The sequence below is a fragment of the Gossypium hirsutum genome, chromosome D11 (genome assembly GCF_007990345.1).
Source record: "Gossypium hirsutum isolate 1008001.06 chromosome D11, Gossypium_hirsutum_v2.1, whole genome shotgun sequence".
NCBI classification, from domain to species: Eukaryota; Viridiplantae; Streptophyta; class Magnoliopsida; order Malvales; family Malvaceae; genus Gossypium; species Gossypium hirsutum.
In genome coordinates this window covers 4,062,664-4,084,293 of record NC_053447.1, presented here as the reverse complement: position 1 = coordinate 4,084,293, position 21,630 = coordinate 4,062,664, and the positions used below count along the sequence as shown (strand labels likewise).

Genomic DNA, 21,630 nt, shown 5'->3' with positions numbered 1-21,630 from the left:
ACCTACCAAAACAAGGGACCTTTCAAAATTGGGGCTTCAAATGGATCCAGCACTGGAGCTCTCAATATTTTCGTCTCGAGATTCAATACTCTTTTCAATTCATTAAATCTTAAGCAGCTTTAGCTACAATAACGAGGAGCAAAAATCTCCTCTGGGCCTGGCGACTTTCTTTTACACAAAAAAAAAATGCAAACAATCCTCTAAAAAAAAAACCTTAACTCAATATATTAAAAAATCAATTTTAAATAATTAATGATTAACCTGGCCTTCGTTTTCTTTTCTGTATTTCTCTTATTTCTTCTCCCTGCTCGTTTGTAAGTTCTTCGGGTGCGTCAGAGTCGCAATATCCCTAAATAATGTAAAGATGGTGAAATCCGAATTATCACATAAAGTTTATATTGAATCGAGATTCTTTTTGTTCTTGAATAGTGAATGTGTAGCAGTTTTTCTTTTGGGTTTCAAAGTCGATCATAAAACAGATCTGACAAGTTTGCTCTAACTCGCTTAAAATTATTAAAAATAAATATTAAATCCTAACTAAGCTGCAGCAAGATATTTATAAATTTATCGAATATACATGAAGATGATTTTTCCTTTTTTAAAAAAAATTGGCTTACGAGTGTATAAAGCTGTCAAACTTTGTCAAAGAAAGTAATTAAACCCTTTTTTTTTTTACACTCAATTAAGCCCAAATTGAGTTTGTAGCCCATCTCCCATTTCCGCCTTTGATCTCGACATCTCAATCTCGTCGCTGACTACGTACTACAAATTCAATTACAGAATTAACATTAATTCCTCGTTTAATACAGAGATATACCAACAACCAAGTATATTTGTATTATTTACAATTAAGTCCCCTTTTAAATGATAATATTCAAAATGCTCGTATCTCTAAATTTCTCCGATCGAATTAAAATCCAACTTTACATTCATTCACTAAGGATCTTATATTTTCAAGTTATAACCAAAATTTCCAACAACTTTCATTTTATTCAATTTAGTCTCTAATGTCATAAAATTAATAACTAACAAGCTTAAATTAAATTCTAACTTAATCTAACACTTTCTATTACCTTCAAATATAGCCTTAATATATACCAAGCCTATAATTAATAAATTCATCATTATCAAGCTTCAAAATCTCTAAAATCCATTGATGACAATTTTAACAAGTCATCCTAATTGAGAAATGTAAAAGTTGGGTCATATAAACCAAGCTCTCGTGATATAAAATCCATAAAAAAATTTACAAAAATATCATTTTTACCTTGTGAATTTTGGATCGACAAAAGCTTGGAAAACTTTGATGATATAATTATATTAAGGATGGGTTTAAGTGGACGGTACGTTTATTTGCGATTGGTGTAAAAATAGCGGTGGCAGTGAGATTATATACTATAACGATACTATAGCGTAGGATAAAAAGTAAGTTAAACGCATCGCACCGAACTCAATTGCCCATCTAAACCCATTCTAAAACATTTTCATGAATTATAATTGGTTCAAAATTTTCATAGTCCTTGATAAAATTTTGCACATTAAAACCTTTTAATTCTTTTCAATTAAATTTTACTAATTTTAATTACCATATAATTTAGTCTCTATATTATTTTTAATAATTTAATCAATTAATCACTCAATATATTAATATTATTATTTATTACCAAACACATAATTATTTTAACTAAATTTCCAATCAACTCATTTTACAGAGTTTGATTTCAAAATCAAAATTTTCAACACAGACTAAAATCGAATTATTACAAAATAATTATATTATTCTATTTTTATTAAGTTAAAGTAAATTTTTTTTACCATGTTTTATTTCAATTAGAAAATATTATTATTTTGTCATTTTCAACTCAATAAAAAAAATCAAATCCTCTCATGACGTTTCAATTAGAAAATATTATTAATCGATTGAACAAAAACAATAATTGGACGGAATTATAATTTAAATATATGATTAGGAAAAAAATTAGGATACTGTATTATTTAATTAAACTTAATTAAAATAAAATAAATAACTACATTTCGTTAACAAAATCATGATTTTGGGGCCTCAGCCGCTAAAACTCCATTAACAATAGAAGTAGCCACCACAACACCGAGAAACTCGGCTCCCGCCACAGCACCAGCCTGAGCCAACGCGCCAAAACCAACGGCACTTTCAATCTCCTTTTCAGCTGTTTCTATCTTCTTCTCTGCCGTCTTCAACCCTTTCTCCACTGTAAAGATCCCTCTCTCCGCCGTCTCCAGCCCTTTCTCCGCCGTCTCCAATCCTTCTTTCACGATCTCCACCGCTTCTTCCTCCGCGCTCTTCAACTTCTTTCTAAAACCGAACAACGGAATATCCTCCGCATTCGATTCCCGCTCTCTAACTGCCAGTGCCGTCGTTGTAGTCAGAAAGAACAGAAGCTGCCTCCGGTTCGAGAGAGAAACTACCGGCGCAGGTTTACTAACATGCACCTTGACAGATCGTCCACGGTGCGAAGTGTGCACACCGTGGACTGAGAGAGCGTGGAACATAGGTGGCGAAATTGTGGAAGCCATTTTTGCTATCCTTTGGAAATCAAAATGTGTGACACCCAATAAATTTAAAAGATTTTATTGTTTCTCTAAAATACGGAAATACCCTCCATCGCTTTCTTTTACGAAACGTCGCCGTTTATGTTCGGTCTTTCGTCTTACAACCCCTAATTTACGTAATTTTCCGCTAGAAATGGTTTTTCGAAGAAATCTTAATAGGGAAACGCCAAAACTTCTTTTCTATCTCCCTTTATTTTAAATTTTCTCTAAATTACTGAAGCAAAGAAGTGATGGCTGAAGAAGTTACTGCGGAGGCGGTGGCGGTGGCATCAGAAGCGTCGGTGACAATGACGGAGCAAACTCCAGGCCCGAGAATGGCGGAAACCCTAGAAACACAAGGCTCAGTCGAAGCCACTATTGAGTGTGCGGTTCAAGGAGGCAGCGAGTCGACGTGCAACAATAACAGTAATCCTGAAAGCTGTGTAGTTGCTCCGCATGTTGATCGAGAGAAGACGCTGGAGTCTGCCGATGAGTTGACAGAGAGAGGATCCCAGGCTTTCAAAGAAGATGATTTTGCCGAAGCCGCTGATTGCTTTAGTCGCGCCCTTGAAATCAGGTTAAACTTTCGCTTCTGTTCATTTCATCTCTTTTTGTTTTCATAAATATTTCCCAGTAAATTTAGATTGAGAAACTTAAACCTATAACCGGAGGTGCAGAACAAAACCGTGAGACCCTCGGGTGAAAACAGATAATACCTTGCAAGGAGGGACTATGCCTTGAATTTAGAGCTAGGGCTGGATTTTACGTTCTTTTTTTCTTTGAAACTTTTTTAAGCTTTAGATATTTAACTTTTTTCATGGACGTGTACTATTATCTTTTAAGATGTGAGGTAATTATGTTTGATTAACGTCTTTTGATGAAGTAAAATGCAATTGGAACATGCAACAACCTAAGGGAGGTTTATAGAATTTCAATTAGTAGCTCAATTTACATTTTATGTTTCAAGATTTTTTCTTTCAATATTATGTTTATTTTGCTCTAGGGTTGCACATCATGGTGAACTTGCAACTGAATGTATCAAGGCTTACTATCTCTATGGGCGTGCACTGCTGCACAAGGCTCAAGAGGAGGCTGATCCTTTGGGTTCTGTACCAAAGGAGGGTGAGGCTCAGCAAGATGCGAAGAAAGAAGGGTCATTTAAAAATGCTTTAACTCGTGAAACTTCAGTTGCTTCTGTATCAAGCACTTCTGAACAAGATGGCAGTATGCATTCCAAAAAGGATATTTGTATTCTAGTTGAATTGAGCATGGATACTTGAGTGTAGTTGAATATTTTCCAATGTCTTGATATTTTTGCTATTGCTTACATAAAAGCATCAGTTTATCTGTCAAAATTTCATTCAAGAGTGTTGTCAATTGTAGATCGTAGCTGCTTTATGATCAATATTTGTTGCAAATGCTGCCCATAAGCTGATATGTCAACTGTTTTTTATTTCGTTGTGTTTCAGGTATAAAAGGTGGGGAGGAAGAAGAAGATAGTGACAACAATGATGCGGCTGAAGCTGAGGACGCAGATGAGTCTGATTTGGATTTGGCATGGAAAATGCTAGATGTTGCCCGGGCAATTGCTGAAAAACAACAGTTGGGCGATACCATGGAGATAGTGGATATTTTATCAGCTTTGGCTGAAGTTGCCTTGGAAAGAGGTCAGTACTTAAATGACTCATTACTTTTAGTTGTGTATGCTTGTTGGGAATAGGTGGGGGGAGGAACCCTCTCTACCGATTTGATAATAGCTTTTTCTTTAAGCATCTAAAACATCAGTTTTTGTTTCTGGTATGCTTCTTTAGAGGACATTGAATCTTCACTTGGTGACTACCAGAAAGCTCTATCCATTTTGCTACGGCTGGTTGAACCAGATCACCGTCAAATAGCTGAACTGTATCCTTGATAGGGTTGAAATATCTATATTATTGGGATTATTACTCTTTATGTAGCACTCGATACTAGGTTGAAATAAATAGTGTGGTATATTGGTTAACGAATGCATACTGGTCAAAAAGTAAACGTGGATCCTCCTGATTCCACCCTTCAATTTCGTTCAGATTCTATATATGCTACTTAACCCTTTAATTTAGAAATTTTCGAATATGTATGTGTTTGGAAATTGGCTCAAAGCCCCAAGAAGCAGTTCCATACTGTCAGAAAGCCATCTCAGTTTGCAAGTCTCGGCTGGAGAGGCTCAGAAATGAAGTAAACAATTCTTCAGAATCAGCATCATCTGTAGCTGCTTCTGAATTGGATGATGGTGTACAACAGTCCTCAAATGGCTATCAGACTGTTTCATCTGTCAAAGATAAAGAAGCAGAAATCAAAACACTTGCTGGTCTTGCTGAAGACCTGGAAAAGAAGGCAAGTACAATTTTGATCACTTCTATGAATTAAAACCTTAGCGTATAACTTTAAGATTCCTTCTATTTCTGTGTTTTCAGCTTGAAGATCTACAACAGCTGGTCTCCAATCCAAAGTCAATTGTTGCAGAGATCCTGGGAATGGCATCTGCCAGGGCAAGGGGTAGTGAGAAGAGTGCATCACCTTCTGTGCTTAGCTCTTCACAGATGGCTCCTGCTAACAGTGATGGTCATTTTGATTCTCCTACTGTTTCAACTGCTAATACAAATGGGGTTCCGGCGGTCACACATCTCGGCATTGTAGGAAGAGGAGTAAAGCGCGTTTTGACAAGTACAGCAATGGTAGAATCAAACCCGATAAAGAAACCTGCAATTGAACCTTCATCTGACAAAGGAGATAGCAGCAGTACGTCTTGATGTTTTGGATCTTAGATTCCAGGAATTGGTAGTCACCGGAGTATGCTATTTAATCATAGCTCGCTAATGCTTGATGTTAACAGATTCTTCCGTAGCCGCTAAACTTATGCTTATTATAACTGTTATCTGTATTCTTAATTGACATGCATCTGAAGAACAAACTCTTATCTCTTAGAGCATTTGGCTTGACATTTTGCCTCCTCTTGGCAAATTCATTATCTACTAATGTATCCAATATGTAATCACAGTATCAATGGTAGATCTTGTGAAAATTATTGATACAGTTGCGATGAACCAAATTCCATATCAATTGTTTGGCTGTGAATTTAAAATTGTAAAATTTATAGTGATTATTTAATCTTTCGAGGTGTTGTAGAATAATAATTGAGAGAAGAGACAGCAGATAGAGAAGAGCAAAGTGTAGAGTGCAGAAAAATAATACAAGCATGCAGGAAGCAGAAAACTGCAGCAAGCAGCGAAATAATTGAAACATGCAGAGTCTTGAAATGCGGGTAAATAATCGAGGTAGGTAAGTATGGGTATATTATTATTTCTGAATAATAGTTTTAAATGTTATGCGATTTTAGTCCTTTAAATTTTGTGTATATAAATGCAAACCTACTGTTCTCTCATTTTTTTTCCCTAACATATTTTTCTTCTCACTTTCTTCTCAAGCACAACATATTTGTAACATAATTTCTACAAATCCATCCCTAACTTTAAACATATTCAAGTAAGTTATTATTTTTTAATTCTTTTTAGTTGTAAAATGTGAAATTTAGAGATTAATTGAATGTTTATTGTTATATTTGATATTTTTGTTATTTTAGATGTTAGTATTTGTTATATTTTAGTATATTGTTTGTTTAAAGATTAATAATTATCATTGTTAAATTTGTTTAAAATTTAAGTTTACTGTTTGGGAAAATATTGGTATATTGATATATTATAGTTTATTATTAGTTAATAGTGTATTGGTTGATTGAAAGTTAATATTGGTATATATTATTAAGTGTTTGTAGAATATTTGGTTTTTTTTTTGTTTAAATGTTAAGATATTTTTATATTTTGTATTTCTTTTATGTTTTTAATGGTTTTTATCAGGAAATATAAAGAGATTTTTAAAGTGAGAAAATTTTATTTAAATGTTAGTTATTGTTTTAAGATTATTGTTAGTTTGAATATTAGGTTATTGATATATTGATATATATATATTATTAAGTGTTTGAAAAATATATAATTTATTACTAATTGTTTAAATATTATTATATTTTTATTTTATGTATTCTTTTCTTTGTTTTAAGTTTATAGTAAGGTTTTTTTATTAAGTATTTGAAAATTATTTGTATTTTAATTACAAATTTGGCTATAGATTTATGTTTTATAGAATCATAGATTAATTTATGGAATTTAGTTGAGATTTGATGGTAGACATATTGATAAATTGGTAAAATCGTGATTAAAATTTTCTTCTTATGCTAAAAATTGATTTTTTTTAAATTTTATACCAAGAAGTTTTCTTTATTACATTCAAATAATCGGAAATGGTAATTAATATATCTATTTTATTAGTCACAGTTGGAGGTAAATGCACAAAGGTGTAACATTTGACATCAGAATTTAGTTATCGAGGATCTGCATCCAGCCATTGAATAATATTTTATTGATGTTGGGTTTTACAATGTTGGTTGAACATTGGGAGCGTAAGATGCACACATTTCACTTTTCATGCGAAGAATGCATGATAACGTCAGAGGATATAACACTACAACTTAGCTTCCCGATTGACGGTCAGCTTATGATTGGAAACTATGTTGTCGAGCGCAACATTTATCAGATTTGCCAAATGTTTTTGGGCATGGTTCCGGAGAGCAAATACACAAAACGTCTCCATTTGAAGTTGACATGATTGGAACAAAATTGTACAATAAATGACAATTCGGGCTCAACCGAAATAATACTAGCTGGAAGAGCATATGTTTTGCACTTGATAGGAGGGATGTTGATGTCAGATAAATTCAGTAATTTAGTTCACGTGGCATATCTCCCATTGATAATTGATCTGGACGAGTGTTGCGTTCTTAGTCGAGGTGCCTTAGATGGGTAGATGAGATGGGTTGTATGACAATGTTGTAGTCTTGAGCTAGGAATAGATTACCATTTCGTACCCTTTTTTTTACTATTTAATTGCATAAACCGTTGTAGTTATTTTCTAATTAAATAGCTAATATTTTTATTTGATAATACTATAGTTTATACAGATGGAGGCATGAGATACATGAGATTGAAATTTGATGTTCAACCAACACTGTAAACAATGTAGGAATCCATTTCTCATATTGCGCAAGAGTCACATTGTAAAACCCGACATCAATAAGGTATGGCTAAATGTGGATCCTCGATGCCCAAATTCCGATGCCGAATATTGTGCCTTTGTGCATTTGTCTCTAACAACACCGGTGATAAAATAGATATATTAGTTATTTCCGATTATTTGAATATAATAAAAAAATCCTTGATATAAAATTAAAAAAAAATCAATTTTTGGCGTGCAATTACAGAATTTTACCGATTCATCAATGTGTAATGAAATATCTCTACCATCAAATCTAAACCCTCATTTTGCACCATATTCCCAGCTGTTAAATTATGTCCATCAATTCTCTATTTATTTGTCGTCATCCCCATCAATTATTGATCTTCAAGTTCACAACGCGAAGATTGAAGAGTGAAGACTGGCCCGCCTATTGGCTTGTCAATGTTCAACAAATTTCCAACGAACAAACGCCACGTGCAAGCTCGTCCCTCATATCCAACATAGTCAAAGACTCGAATCCGAGAATACAGTTATGGATCCGAAACCTCGGATCCTCTTTCACATCCATTTTAACACTTGAGATTAATCTGAAACGTAAAAAAATTGCATCCTTTTTAAGCAACCAGATTCAGATAAGATTGACCAAAGCAATTAATAAACATAAGTAAACAGTCTGTCTCCATTCTTGTCTGTCCCTTATTATTACAATATCTTGAAATAGATCAGAACCTTTTCTTCTTCTTTTATTTTCCCTTTCTTTTCCAATAACTCTCATTTGTTTAGGTTAGATCTGCGAGAGAAAAAAAGAGAGCGAGAAATGGGGAGAATGCGACAGTATTTGGCAATGAAAACGGATCCTGTTGCTCAAGAATTGATCAGTTCCGATATCAAAGAACTCAAGCTGGCTGCGATTAAATTGATGGATGATGCAACTAAACTTGGAGGTCTTGGTTTTGGAACTTCTTTTCTTAAATGGGTCGCCTCATTTTCTGCTATGTAAGTTCTCATCTTTCACCTTTATATAACACTGGGTTTTGTTTTTTCTTTGCTGGGTTGTTAAATTTCCCAAGATTTTATGATGGTTTGGATTAGTTGGGTTTGCATGTATTTGTTTGTCTGTATATCTGGTTCTCCACCACGGGTGGAAATGGAGCCCTATGTGGAAAGCCCTATGTTCGATTTTCGTGCTTTTTTTCTCATTTTCTAAAGAGAATTAGTCAAACAAGAAAGTGTCCCCCTCAATATGTATGGAGGAACTCTAGAACATAGGGAACTTAATCGGCAATTTCCTTCATACTATGTATCAGTCTGAGTGAACAAGCACCAAGGGCTACTGGCTTCTGCCTATGCTAGCAACCAGAAAAGCTTTTAAATGCTAGTATGAAGATTCAATCAGCAGATGCATTGTGGGAATGCCAAAATGTTCACAGATGATTTGACAACTTTGTTTTCAATGCAGAAAGTGGGAATTGCAGTTCAGATTGGCTATGTTTCCGAGCCATTAGCCCTATGCATTGCTCAAATTCACACAATTGTGACTATCCTAGTCTTCTCCTATGAGTTCCATAAATGACTCCGATTCATTCTAGCTTTTTTGTCCATTTTTTCCATGGGAATTGAACTTCATGAGCTCCCTTAAAGTAGCCTATATCCAATACTAGGGCTAGCTGCCCTTAAGTAGAAAGACCTGGCCTACAGATTCAATGGTGAATTGTATAAAATTTAATAAGTACTTATTAAGCAAAAAAAAAAAATCATAATTGACATTGTTTAAAATTGGTGGCAATCACGCATGAGGCCATGGACATAAATAATCTTCTCTTCTTAATTTGATAGTAATCTGGTAATTACTTGTTCAAAATGATTACATACATATGCATGCAGTACAGTATCAGACATCACGGATGGTAAATTCACAATAAATACTTAATCTACATGGCCTCTGCAGTTATTTATTAATCCTGGACCGAACAAACTGGAGAACAAACATGTTGACCTCACTTTTGGTACCTTACATCTTCTTTAGTCTTCCTTCAGGATTGTTCAGATTTCTAAGGTAACAATCTTTACCATTTCTTTCCTCAACTTTTGTTTTGCTTTAGTATTATTTCCTGAAATATCTTTTGAAATACATTCAGGGGGGATGTTGGAAAATGGATTGCCTTCATTGCTGTCGTTCTAAGACTGTTCTTCCCCAGACACTTTCCAGGTATAATCGTAACTGCAGTTCTGGTATTTGTAGGCTAAATGTTTCCAAATTTGAACTCGAACACTTGTCTGTGTTACTTAGTTCCCTTTTCTGATCCTGTAAAAATTGGGTGAGTTGCAGACTGGCTGGAGATGCCAGGATCATTGATTCTTTTACTGGTGGTGGCTCCAAATTTCTTTGCAGTCACCTTGAAGGACAGCTTGGTTGGTGTTTTCATATGCCTCCTCATTGGATGTTACCTATTACAGGAACACATCCGAGCATCGGGTGGATTCCGGAATTCCTTCACTCAGAGTAATGGAATATCAAACACCATCGGCATTATCCTTCTGTTAGTCTACCCCGTCTGGGCACTTGTGCTCCACTTCGTCTAGTTGGTGCACAAACGCACTCAATGCAGTGTGGTGCTGAATTGTTGCAGGCAAAAACTTAAATAAAAAACTTTTGCTGTTTTTATTGTATTTCATATGTTGAAGCCTTCACCAAGAGCCTGAATTGTGATTCATAGTTAGTGTTTAGTAAGCCAGTGAATGTATGAACGAATAAAATGCCCATAAATTTATTTGTTTAGTATATTTTCCAAATGGCAGAGAAGTTCAATGTTTAGGGTGGCATCCAAATTCGAAATCGTTGTTTGTTAATATATATGTATTTCATAATTCTCAATGTTATGATGTTGATAATTAAACACTTTGCTGTAATCCAATGTGAATCACCCAGATTATTTATCTTCGTTCTGGTGTATATATATTGGTTTCTTAGAACATTGTTCAAAGCTTCCTACAATCTTGAGTTGAATGCTTGTAATCTAAGATACGAAGTCAAAAGATATAGAGATTAATTAAAAAACCAGCAAATGATGTCTCTAGAGAAATATATTTCGATAAAAACCAACGAGATATTCAATGTCCGGCGATGATATGATTATTTTAGCATAATATTTGCCCAAATTAAACCTATAGCGTGAGTGAATGCTGATGTATGAGTTTAGATTTTATATGAGACTAAAACTGCGTGCCGTCCTGGTTTGGGTTGTTGCATTAAACTAATCCGATGCTAATAAAAGATTCCTAATAGAAATTGAAGTATAATCCAGAAACTAGTCAGGTTAATAGAAGTTTTGTCATCTTTTCAATTTTCTCCTGTGTTGGGGACAGGAGATGAAAACGAAGTAATCATTTAAGTTCAAAGCTAAAGACAATGCCCGCTTAGATTTTTATCCCCAAATAAACTCACATATTCACTACTAGCAACGACTTTTAGCTTTTCCATTAACTTTTAAGTGACACGTTTAAATTTATTGCATATCCAGACAAGGGTATAGGGAGCATTATAGCATCTTAAGGCCCTTTTTCATCTTTCGAAACGTAAAAGCTATGGCAATTTCGTTCCTTTCTCATCAATGGCAATCCTTACAAGTTGTGTTTTTCGTACTTAACTATGTTTTTGCTTCCTATATCAGAGCTCAACCATCATCCAGCAATGGTGCTGACTTTTGGTGCTCGAGATCATCGGCCCCATGCCCGACATACACAGCATATTTTGCTCAAGAACCGGACTATTTGGACCTGCAAAACATTGCCAAACTGTTCGGAACTAGCCCTCAAGAGATTGCAAGAGCTAGCAACTTGGTTTCTGAAGATACTCGGTTATTCCCAGGCCAACTGTTGCTGGTCCCTATAATTTGTGGCTGCACCAGGAACCATTATTTTGCTAATATTACGTATGATATCAAGTTTGGTGACACTTATTACATAGTTTCAACCACTGTTTTTGAGCATCTCACCAATTTTACTGCAGTGGGAGACATGAATCCTTCTCTAGATCCAAAAAGTTTGCAGGTTGGTGACAAAGTTGTGTTTCCTTTGTTCTGCAAGTGCCCTTCAAAAGCTGAATTGAAGAATGAAACTGAATATTTCATTAGCTATGTCTGGCAACCAAATGACGATATTTGGAGTGTAAGTGCCAAGTTCAATGCATCAGCACCAGCTATCATTGATGAAAATAAGTTAAATGATTACCAGGATATTAGCTTGGCTGTGATTCCCCCATTGATGATCCCTGTGTCGGACTTGCCAGTGCTTTTGCAAACTCAGTTCTCTGGAGGAAGCAAATCTAAACACCGGGGGGTCCTCATAGTTGTTTTAAGCATAGTAGGCTGTTTGCTTGTTTTAGCAGGTGTGGTAATACATAAGAGAAAGAAGGTCTTTAGGCGCAATGGTTGGTCTCCGGAGACGGTCGGTTTGATTCCAGTGAAGGATCTTACTAAAAGCGAAAGTTTCCAGCCAAAGATAATACAAGATAAGCTGCTTCCTGGAGTTTCAGGCTACTTAGGCAAGCCAATCATGTATGAGGCTCATGTGATTATGGGGGCAACCATGAACCTCAATGAACATTGCAGAATTGGAGGAACAGTCTATAGGGCCACCATTGATGGGAAACTGCTAGCCATAAAGAAAACAAAGGATGATATTACAAAGGAATTGAAGATTTTGCAGAAAGTGAATCATGCAAATCTGGTGAAGTTAATGGGTGTCTCAGCTGATTCAGATGGAAATTGCTACTTGGTTTATGAATATGCTGAAAATGGATCCCTCGATAAGTGGTTGCATCCGAAAAGTTCATGTTCTTCGAGCCGTGCTGCAGTTCTCACCTGGAGCCAGAGGTTACAAGTAGCACTGGATGTTGCCAATGGCCTGCAATACATGCATGAGCACACTCAACCGAACATCGTCCACCGAGATATCAGAACAAGTAATATACTTCTTGATTCCACGTTTAAAGCCAAGATTTCTAATTTCTCTGTGACTGAAACAATTGCAAATGCTATAATGCCAAAAGTGGATGTTTTTGCCTTTGGGGTTGTGCTTTTAGAGCTGCTTTCAGGAAAGAAAGCAATGACAACAAAAGAAAATGGTGAGATTTTCATGTTGTGGAAGCAGATAAGGCAAGTTTTGGAAATCGAAGAGAAAAGGGAAAAAAGGCTGAGAAAATGGATGGACCCGAATTTGGAGAGCTTTTATCCCCTTGATAGTGCTCTAAGCTTAGCAGTACTTGCAATGGCCTGCACTCAAGAGAATCCTCTGGCTAGGCCAAGCATGGCTGAAATCGTCTTTAGCCTTTCAGTTCTTATTCAGTCATCTTTCGAGATATCGGAAGGCTCTTGGGGTTCGGGGATAGAAACAGAACTCGACCAGATGATTGTTCCAGTCGTTGCTCGTTAGGTGTTGCAGAAAATCTGTAGGTTCCCGTTTATGTAGTAACCAATGTATAGTTCTACTTTGTAATATACAGTTTGAACTTGGTCTTCAGTTTTGAAGATGTTTTGGACTAAGTTTTATTAATGTGAATATGAATCCTGCAATTAGTTATTTTTCATATTCAATTATGGAAAGTGGAAAAACAAAAAACTGCAACTGCAGCCATTGAAGATATGAATTAACTCAAGAGGGGCCTATGGAAACATGCAAACATTTGATGAATAAATAAAAGCTAAAAAGCTCAGTAAACCAACTCGATGTTCGCTTTCAGTCACAGTGTCATCAATAGCTCCCAGTAGATGCTTAAGACCATGACATGTTGCTTCATGAATCCAACGCTGATGAAGCAGTCTGAATTCTGGACAACGACTTCACGATCTCATCCATAGCAGGTCGAACTGTTGGATTCTGCTTCAAGCAACTATTTATCAATTGGACGACAACTAGAACAAGTTCTGAAGGATAATTCTCTAGCATGGAGGGCTCAATCAAGTCCTTCAAACCCTCCCTTCCATTGTCAACCACATTGCTTAATATGTCTGATAAGTTCATATGTTCATCGCTATAGAATGCAGTCACCTCTTTTCCCGTTATCACTTCGAGCAAGAGAACCCCGAATGCATAAACATCAAGCTTTGTGGAGACCAGACCATTTTCCAAATACTCAGGAGCCATATAGCCTTTTGTTCCAACAATGTGCTTTGTCAATGCAAATTCGCCCTCTCCTCCTCCGGTCGACCTCGCCAGAGCAAAGTTGGTAATCTTAGCCCTGAAATCACCATCAAGAAGAACATTACTGGTTTTTAAGTCCTTGTGGACATGAGGAGGATTGGTGAAGCTATGCAGGTAGTTAAGTCCTGTTGCTACATCTAATGCAACCTGAATTTGGTCTTTCCAACTAAAGTATTTCCCATTGTCGTCTCTGTTAAAGATCCAGTCGCTCAATGCACCGTTGGCAGCGTACTCGTAAACCAGGTACCAGTTCCCCCGGTTGATGCAAACTCCGGAAAGGCGAATAAGATTCGAATGGTAGACCTTGTTTAACAGTTGTATCTCCTTTGAGACATCTCCATGAACTTTCTTGATGGCTGCAAAATCACCATTGATCACACCACGGTAAACCGATCCTTTAATATGATTGCTGGTGCTGAAGTCATCTGTTGCAACCTGTAATTCTTCGAATTTGTAGATTTTGAGATTGATCGATTGAGCTATACTTGACATGCTATCTATGAAGTCCTGAGATCCATCATCCAAGCTTTTCTCCAATGGTTTTTCATAAGCCTCGAAGCTTTCCGAGCTAATGATCGGATCTGTTTTCTTCTTTGTTTTACGGAAGAACATACAGAAAATCACCATGCAAACAACCGATATGAGACCAACTCCCCCAAGAACACCAACGAGTATATAAATCCATGTTCTGTTTGAGCTTCCACCCGGGGGAGAATTTGGTGGTGGTGGTGAAGCCCGCGGCGGAGGCGGAGAAGGTGCTGTGACTCTAGACGGTGGATCCCGGAGGGGAACCAAAAGTGAAGTGAAGAAAAAAATGGTGGAACGGAGATCAGGAAGCTGATTAGCTTCAAGGGTCCTCTCAGGATCCGCCCCAAACAATTCACTAATACCTTGAATACTATCACCTTCAGCAATTGGATAACTCAACAAATAGTTAATTCCAACATCAGTTTGATTCTTTGTAGGACAAGCACATCTAAGAGGAACTGTAATCCTCGTTCCAGCGGTCAAATTTCGAGTTGAAATCCCAGGCTGCTGATTTTGTATAGCTTGACAAGTTGAAAGCGCTTGAAAAGTGTTATTTGCAATCAAAAAATACCCTTCTCCACCCCCAACCGTGTAGCTTGTGTTCTTCTGATAATGGTCACCAGAACATGAACAGTTGACTGGAACTATAACCATCTGGTTTGTTCGGAATGTTGCTGTCTCAGAAACTTCATTTATGGTGGCGACTTGAGATGGATCAGAAGATAAGAGATTGGAGATTGACGTAACGTTGTTAAACAAGGGTTGGGATCTGAAAACCAGGTAACTTTGGCAACTCATGCTTACGCCATTACAGGTGTATCCAAGAACAGAATCCGAAGTGTCTGGATTTTCACAATCTGTTGTCTTTCGTCCGACATAAGGCTGCTGAGCTTGAATCAAGAAACTACAGCAAAATAAACAGAGGGTTAAAAGAGAAATAAGAGACAAAGAATCCATGGCCGAATATTAGATTACAGAGAATATGTTTTCTCGATGGGTGAATATATAATATGTTGGTTTTTAGTAAACCATGTGGAACTGAAGAATAGTCTAACAAGCCTGCATCATGTTGAATTTGTAATGGAGAATTACACAGGGAGATTGGTGGGCGACTGAAACATTAATCAATGCTAAACTTTTTTACTTTTTGATAATAATCAATCAATCAATGCTAAACGATTACAGAATAGGAAAAATAATTATAATATGTGATAGAGAAAGGAAGTATAAAGTACGCGTAATGACAGGTGTTTTGTGTAGGTTGGCTTACCATTTCCAAGCTTGAAACTTAAAAGAAGTCTTCAGATACGTAACATCGAAGTGAAAATTATAATATTGAATTACAAAGTTGACTTTGGGTTTGATTGGTTTTATAATTAAAAAATGATTAAATTCAGTAACCCATCCAAGGGTTGACCGCATCTGTCTGTTTCTTCCCCTTCTGTCGCAATTTGCAGACGATATGAAGATAAACATTATTGCTTGGTCAAATGAGACTGTCAAAGCCGCCAGTAAAGTTAACTTGTCTTTACATGCTATCAGGAATGGAAGAGGCCTTTGCCTCGAAAATTTTTACTATCTTCAAAAATTTTAATCAGAACTTTTAAGTTTTAATTAGTTTAATTTTCTCAAAATTTTTAAAATTTTAATCAGAACTTCTAAATTTTACTAATAATTGAATTATCTTTTTAGTTTTGTAAAATATGGATATTAAATTATTGCAAATTAAAATAAAAAAACTAAAATCTCAATTTTTTTTAATTCATAATTAGTAGTTCAAATTAGATATTACAAAAATGTAATTATTCAACTGTCATTGTCGGGGACCTTTGACTCAGCCGACGAGCTCTATTATGTTAAAGGAAGAAAACAAATTGTTTAGCCAAATGAGATTTGAGTTTTAGTTCGATTAATATGATTATTGTTGTCAATGTAGGAGGATATGAGTTCGAGAATACTGAAATGCATTATACTTCTATTTATGGGTTAAGAGGGGCTATGGATAAGTTCAGACTTTTTATCAAAAAGAACGGAAAAAAAATTATTTAGGAGCAAATACAAAAAGCAGAAACTGATGGTTAACATGGAGATTGAGTGTACGAGGATATAGAAAGTCGTATGATTAAGAGGTCCAACAGAGTTTTGGTAATATGCATGAAAAAACTTGCAAACATTTGATGAATAAATAAAAGCTAAAAAACTCACTAAAACTAACATGATATTCCATTTCAGTCACAGTGTCATCAAGAGCTCCCAGTAGATGTTTGAGACCATGACATGTTGCTTGACAAATCCCATGTCGATGAACTAGTCAGAATTCTGGAGAACGACTGCACGATTTCATCCATAGCAGGCCTAGCTGTTGGATTCTGCTTCAAGCAACTATTTATCAATTGGACAACAACCACGGCAAGTTCTGCAGGATAGTTCTCTAGCATAGAGGGTTCAATCAAGTGCTTCAAACCCTCCTTTCCATTCTCTACCACATTGCTCAATCTGTCTGATAAGTTATTATGTTCATCGCTATAAAATGCTGTCGCCTCTTTTCCCGTTATTACTTCGAGCAAGAGAACCCCAAATGCATAAACATCAAGCTTTGTGGAGACTAAACCATTTTCCAAATACTCGGGAGCCATATAACCCTTTGTTCCAACAATGTGCCTTGTCAATGCAAATTCGCCTTCTCGCCCTTCGGTTGACGTCGCCATAGCAAAGTTGGTAATCTTAGCCCTGAAATCACCATCAAGAAGAACATTGCTGGTTTTTAGGTCCTTGTGGACATGAGGAGGATTGGTGAAGCTATGCAGGTAGTTAAGTCCTGTTGCTACATCTAATGCAATCCGAATTCGGTCTTTCCAGCTTAAGTATTTCCCACTGTCGTCTCTGTTAAAGATCCAGTCGCTCAATGTGCCGTTGGCAGCATACTCATAAACCAGGTACCAGTTCCCGTCATTGATACAAACTCCGGAAAGGCGAATAAGATTCGAATGGTAGACCTTGTTTAACAGTTGTATCTCCTTTGAGACATCTCCATGAACTTTCTTGATGGCTGCAAAATCACCATTGATTACACCGCGGTAAACCGATCCTTTGATATGATTGCTGGTGCTGAAGTTATCTGTCGCAACCTGCAATTCTTTGAATTTGTATACTTTGAGATTGATTGATTGAGCTATACTTAACATACTATCCAAGAAGGCCTGAGATCCATCCTCCAAGCTTTTCTCCAATGGTTTTTCACAAGCCTCGAAGCTTTCCAAGCTAATGATCGGATCGGTTTTCTTCTTTGTTTTGCTGAAGAACATACAGAAAATCACCATGCAAACAACCAATATGAGACCAACTCCCCCAAGAACACCAGCAAGTATATAAATCCATGTTCTGTCTGAGCTTCCACTCGGGGTGGAATTTGGTGGTGATGGTGACGGTGGTGGCGGTGGAGGTGGAGAAGGCACTGTGATTCTAGACGGAGGGTTACGGAGAGGAACCAAAAGTGAAGTCTCGAAAAAAATGGTGGAACTGGGATCAGGAAGCTGATTAGCTTCAAGGGTCCTCTCAGGATCCTCCCCAAACAATGCACTAATACTTGAAACAGTCTCACCTTCAGCAACTGGATAACTCAACAAATAGTTAATTCCAACATCTGTTTGATTCCTTGTGGGACAAGCACATCTAACAGGAACTGTAATTCTCATTCCAGGGGTCAAACTTTCAGATGGAATCACAGGCTGTTGGTTTTGTATAGCTTGACAAGTTGAAAGGGCTTGGAAAGTGCTATTTGCAATTAAAAAATACCCATCTCCACTCTGAAGTATGTAACTTGTGTTTCTCTGATAATGGTCACCAGAACATAACAGTTGACTGGAACTATAACCATCTGGTTTGTTTGGAATGTTGCTGTCTCAGAAACTTCATTTATGGCGGCGATTTGAGATGGATCAGAAGATAAGAGATTCGAGATTGATGTAACGTTGTTAAACAAGGGTTGGGATCTGAAAACCAGGTAACTTTGGCAACTCCTGTTTACGCCGTTACAGGTGTACCCAAGAACAGAATCTGAAGTGTCTGGATTTCGACAATCTGTTGTCTTTTTTCCGACATAAGGCTGCTGAGCTTGAATCAAGGAACAGCAGCAAAATAAGCAGAGGGTTAAAAGAGAGACGAGAGACAAAGAATCCATGGCCGAATATTAGATTGTGGAGAATTGTTCGGAGATGGGTGAATATATTGGTTTTTTGGAAAACTACGTGAAACTGAAGAATAGTCAACATATTGGATTTTGTAATAAAGCAGTTTGGTGGGATAAGAAAAACACGATATACGCGTATAATAAGTATTCTCTTTATGTGGTTTACCACTTCCGAATCTCTCTCTTTCTTCCCCTTCTGTTCCAACTTGCAGACAAGCCAAAGTTGAAAACTTTATTGCTATGGGTGCTAGTTGGTTGCCTGGTTGGTCAAATCCGACTGTCGAAACCGTCAGAAAAGTTCAAGTTTTCAAGTGTGTTCAATAATTTCAAGTTTTGATCGCTTTTAGTTTAGATCATTTCAAATTTGGATCTAGATTTTTATAACTATATCAAGGGCAAATGAAGCAGAGAGGTTTCGGGATGAAAAATAGATTCAAATATCTACAGGTTTTTAATTAATTTTATGGATATGGATGTTCCGAAAATATATGAAGTGAAGAAAAATTCAAGCAAGAAGACATTCTAATTTGTTGAAAAAGTTCATTCACATTGAGAAGCTATAAGAAAAGCCCAAGCAAAAGTAAAAATGAAAACAATGTTCTCCCACTGAACTTCTCAATACTTCTAAGTGGCAAGATACGATATCGTAATGCATACTAAGCAAGCTATACCGAACCAATAACTAAAACAATAACAACTGCATTCACAATTCTCTAATCCTCCTACTCCGCGGATTTCAAGTAGGGTAACTAAAATCGTGATTACAAGACACAGGATGCCAGGTACAATGTCATCTCGAAATCTATCGGCCAACCAATCTGGCGTAATGACAAAAAGGATGAAACGCGAAACTGTTACATTCAACAAACAGAATATCATTATCCGAAGTGAGATGTAAAACAGGTGTATGCATACGTTTAAAATGTTGTTTCAAACCTGGAAAGGTATCTGGAAAAAACAGGTGCAAAGCAACAGCAAGAAACGCAACCCAGCAACCAAATTGGCCTCTGCATCATTTTAGTAAATATGACACTATAAAACACTGAAACCGATACTAATCAACTGAGACCAATATTGTATATCGACAAGCACCTTACGATTTTGAAGAGTACAGTTGGGAAACTGGCGAGGAGAAATAATACTAGGAGGTTAGTCAGCATGTGCGATCTCTGTCCTATACGGTTCATGAGTAATAAAAATCTGTAGAGAAAGCAAATAATATACAAAAATAATCTGTTCATATATCACATAGTACTACTTGCTTATCCAAGCATGTTCAAGGCATGCTTGACAATAATTAAATAATGAAGTCAAGAGATCAAACAAACTCTTCTCTATTTTTTTAGTATTGTGTAGTTTGGTCAATCTATTTTTGATGAATTGTGTCTCTTGTATCTCTTTACTCTTTCTTTTCCAGCAGATCTGGTTCTGATCCTAAACCATTTATATCGATGCATATGAGGAACCACCATTTCTATCTTCGGACGAGTATGACGATATGACAATCCTTGTTAGAATTTCAGCATCCCAAAAGCCTTCAAAACTTAATCCTTTATCATATCCTTCTAAGAATTTTAAACCCCAAAGCATCCTCAAACTTTAATCCTAGAATACAGCAAAAGTAGCTGAATTATTGAAATCCTATGCAAGAAGAGTACCCCAGTTGGCATCAACAGATTGCCAGCATTTCTGGTTAAGGAGAATATCACTAGTTTTCATCTAAAATTAAAGGAAAAGAAACTAATATTTTACTTGATCATACAACCAAATCATCATCTTTGAACCATTGTAGAAACCCCACCCCCCACCCCCCCAAAAAAAAAAGAACCCTAACTTTGCCAACCCAAAATTGATCAAAAAAGAAAGAGAAGATAATCAATGCAACAATATGGAGAAGAAAGTTAAATAAAGCAAGCAAGAAGTGGGTTAACTCACAAAGCAAAAATGGTGCCACCCCATTGAAAAGCGGATCGTGCCCCAGTAGATCCAAAATTCAAATCAGAAAAACTGTTCACTTTCATCCCCATATTCCTCTTTTTTTTCCTTTTTTTTTTTAAGTAATGTTTATCAAAACTTTAAAAGACTCTTCCAGTTAAAAGTCTAGTCTTGTCATTCAACAGAGCTTTGGAAATACGATGTTGGCTTCTGTCGCCTGATTGGTTTCATGGTCGGGATATCTAGAACCCGAAGTGTTTTGTCTACCCACAATATGTGCCACGTGGCAGATATGTAGCCCTTGCATATTTGAGATCAGGATCTTGATATATGATTATTCCCTGTTCTTCGTAGGAGAAAAACGAAAAAATGGAAACGAAAATTCAGTTAAAAGCTTTGTAGGAGAAGAAGCTGAATCTCTATCCCAAACTCCAAAATTAAGGCCTACGGATAGTCCACAGCATCAAACAAAGGGAAAGGTACAAAGGAAACTAATGATACATTCATAAAACTTTAGCCATTAACATTTCAGTCACTATCTTGCCTATGGTGAGACTATCTGTTAAACATGCAAAAGCAATAGCTTTTTCTGGTTTAATATACTATTTAGTACCTGAGTTTAAATTTAATATTCAATTTGGTACTTACGTTTTTTTTTTCCAATTAAGAACCTATATTTTTCTTTACTAGACCATGCCAAATTTTTATTGGGATGTTGTTTAATTTGAATACTAAACTCAAATATTAAATTAATAGTATATTATTTTTTTATGTTAAAAGCTATGGAGTTGAAAACAAGATTGAGAATAAAAATTCAGTGGGAAAGATTTAGGGTCTACATCTATTAAATTAAAAGTATTATCCAAAGTCCAAAAAAGAACATGTTATTATTGTCCAAGTAAATTTGTAAAACTAAGAGTTCGAACTCAATTTTATGATAATTTTTTTTATTATAAACATGAAAACCAATGTAATAAATATAACTTGAAACATTTAAGGGTAAAATATCCTTCAAGTTCTTATACTCTTTGTATATTTAGAATTTAGTCCTTTACAATTACTAAAACTATTAAAATTCTTATGTTAAATTCAGTTTCATTATA

General features: G+C 36.1%; 6 protein-coding genes and 1 pseudogene across 7 annotated transcripts; 3 read left to right on the top strand and 4 right to left on the bottom strand.

Annotated features, from left to right (window-relative positions):
* Positions 1-1,966: 1,966 nt before the first annotated feature.
* Positions 1,967-2,553, bottom strand: LOC121223645 (uncharacterized). Its single transcript, XM_041105581.1, has one exon. It carries the CDS (start codon positions 2,551-2,553, stop codon positions 2,047-2,049), a length of 507 nt encoding a protein of 168 aa, XP_040961515.1. The 3' UTR covers positions 1,967-2,046.
* Positions 2,554-2,669: 116 nt separating this feature from the next.
* On the top strand, positions 2,670-5,640 carry LOC121223644 (nuclear autoantigenic sperm protein). The gene is made up of 6 exons (XM_041105580.1): positions 2,670-3,145; positions 3,572-3,792; positions 4,038-4,235; positions 4,380-4,470; positions 4,668-4,941; positions 5,022-5,640. Exons 1-6 carry the CDS (start codon positions 2,820-2,822, stop codon positions 5,355-5,357), a joined length of 1,446 nt encoding a protein of 481 aa, XP_040961514.1. The 5' UTR covers positions 2,670-2,819; the 3' UTR covers positions 5,358-5,640.
* A 2,561-nt stretch (positions 5,641-8,201) lies between these two features.
* Positions 8,202-10,615, top strand: LOC107911998 (cold-regulated 413 plasma membrane protein 2). Its single transcript, XM_016840023.2, has 4 exons — positions 8,202-8,670; positions 9,623-9,730; positions 9,813-9,883; positions 10,004-10,615. The coding sequence occupies exons 1-4, from the start codon at positions 8,492-8,494 to the stop codon at positions 10,255-10,257; spliced, it is 612 nt and encodes a 203-aa protein (XP_016695512.2). The 5' UTR covers positions 8,202-8,491; the 3' UTR covers positions 10,258-10,615.
* A 134-nt stretch (positions 10,616-10,749) lies between these two features.
* On the top strand, positions 10,750-13,254 carry LOC121223643 (serine/threonine receptor-like kinase NFP). Its single transcript, XM_041105579.1, has one exon. The coding sequence runs from the start codon at positions 11,260-11,262 to the stop codon at positions 13,105-13,107; it is 1,848 nt and encodes a 615-aa protein (XP_040961513.1). The 5' UTR covers positions 10,750-11,259; the 3' UTR covers positions 13,108-13,254.
* LOC107911995 (lysM domain receptor-like kinase 4) lies at positions 13,230-15,900 on the bottom strand. Its single transcript, XM_041105578.1, has one exon. The coding sequence runs from the start codon at positions 15,358-15,360 to the stop codon at positions 13,468-13,470; it is 1,893 nt and encodes a 630-aa protein (XP_040961512.1). The 5' UTR covers positions 15,361-15,900; the 3' UTR covers positions 13,230-13,467.
* Positions 15,901-16,500: 600 nt separating this feature from the next.
* On the bottom strand, positions 16,501-18,963 carry LOC107912000 (lysM domain receptor-like kinase 4; annotated as a pseudogene).
* A 133-nt stretch (positions 18,964-19,096) lies between these two features.
* On the bottom strand, positions 19,097-21,068 carry LOC107912001 (cold-regulated 413 plasma membrane protein 1). 2 transcript variants are annotated; one of them, XM_016840026.2, is made up of 4 exons: positions 20,528-21,068; positions 19,685-19,792; positions 19,529-19,599; positions 19,097-19,443 (listed from the first exon to the last, which is right to left on the bottom strand). In XM_016840026.2, the coding sequence occupies exons 1-4, from the start codon at positions 20,617-20,619 to the stop codon at positions 19,217-19,219; spliced, it is 498 nt and encodes a 165-aa protein (XP_016695515.1). In that variant the 5' UTR covers positions 20,620-21,068; the 3' UTR covers positions 19,097-19,216. The 2 variants fall into 2 exon arrangements, with proteins under 2 accessions (XP_016695515.1, XP_016695518.1); XM_016840029.2 differs by having other exon boundaries at positions 19,119-19,443; positions 19,690-19,792; positions 20,528-21,059.
* Positions 21,069-21,630: the final 562 nt, after the last annotated feature.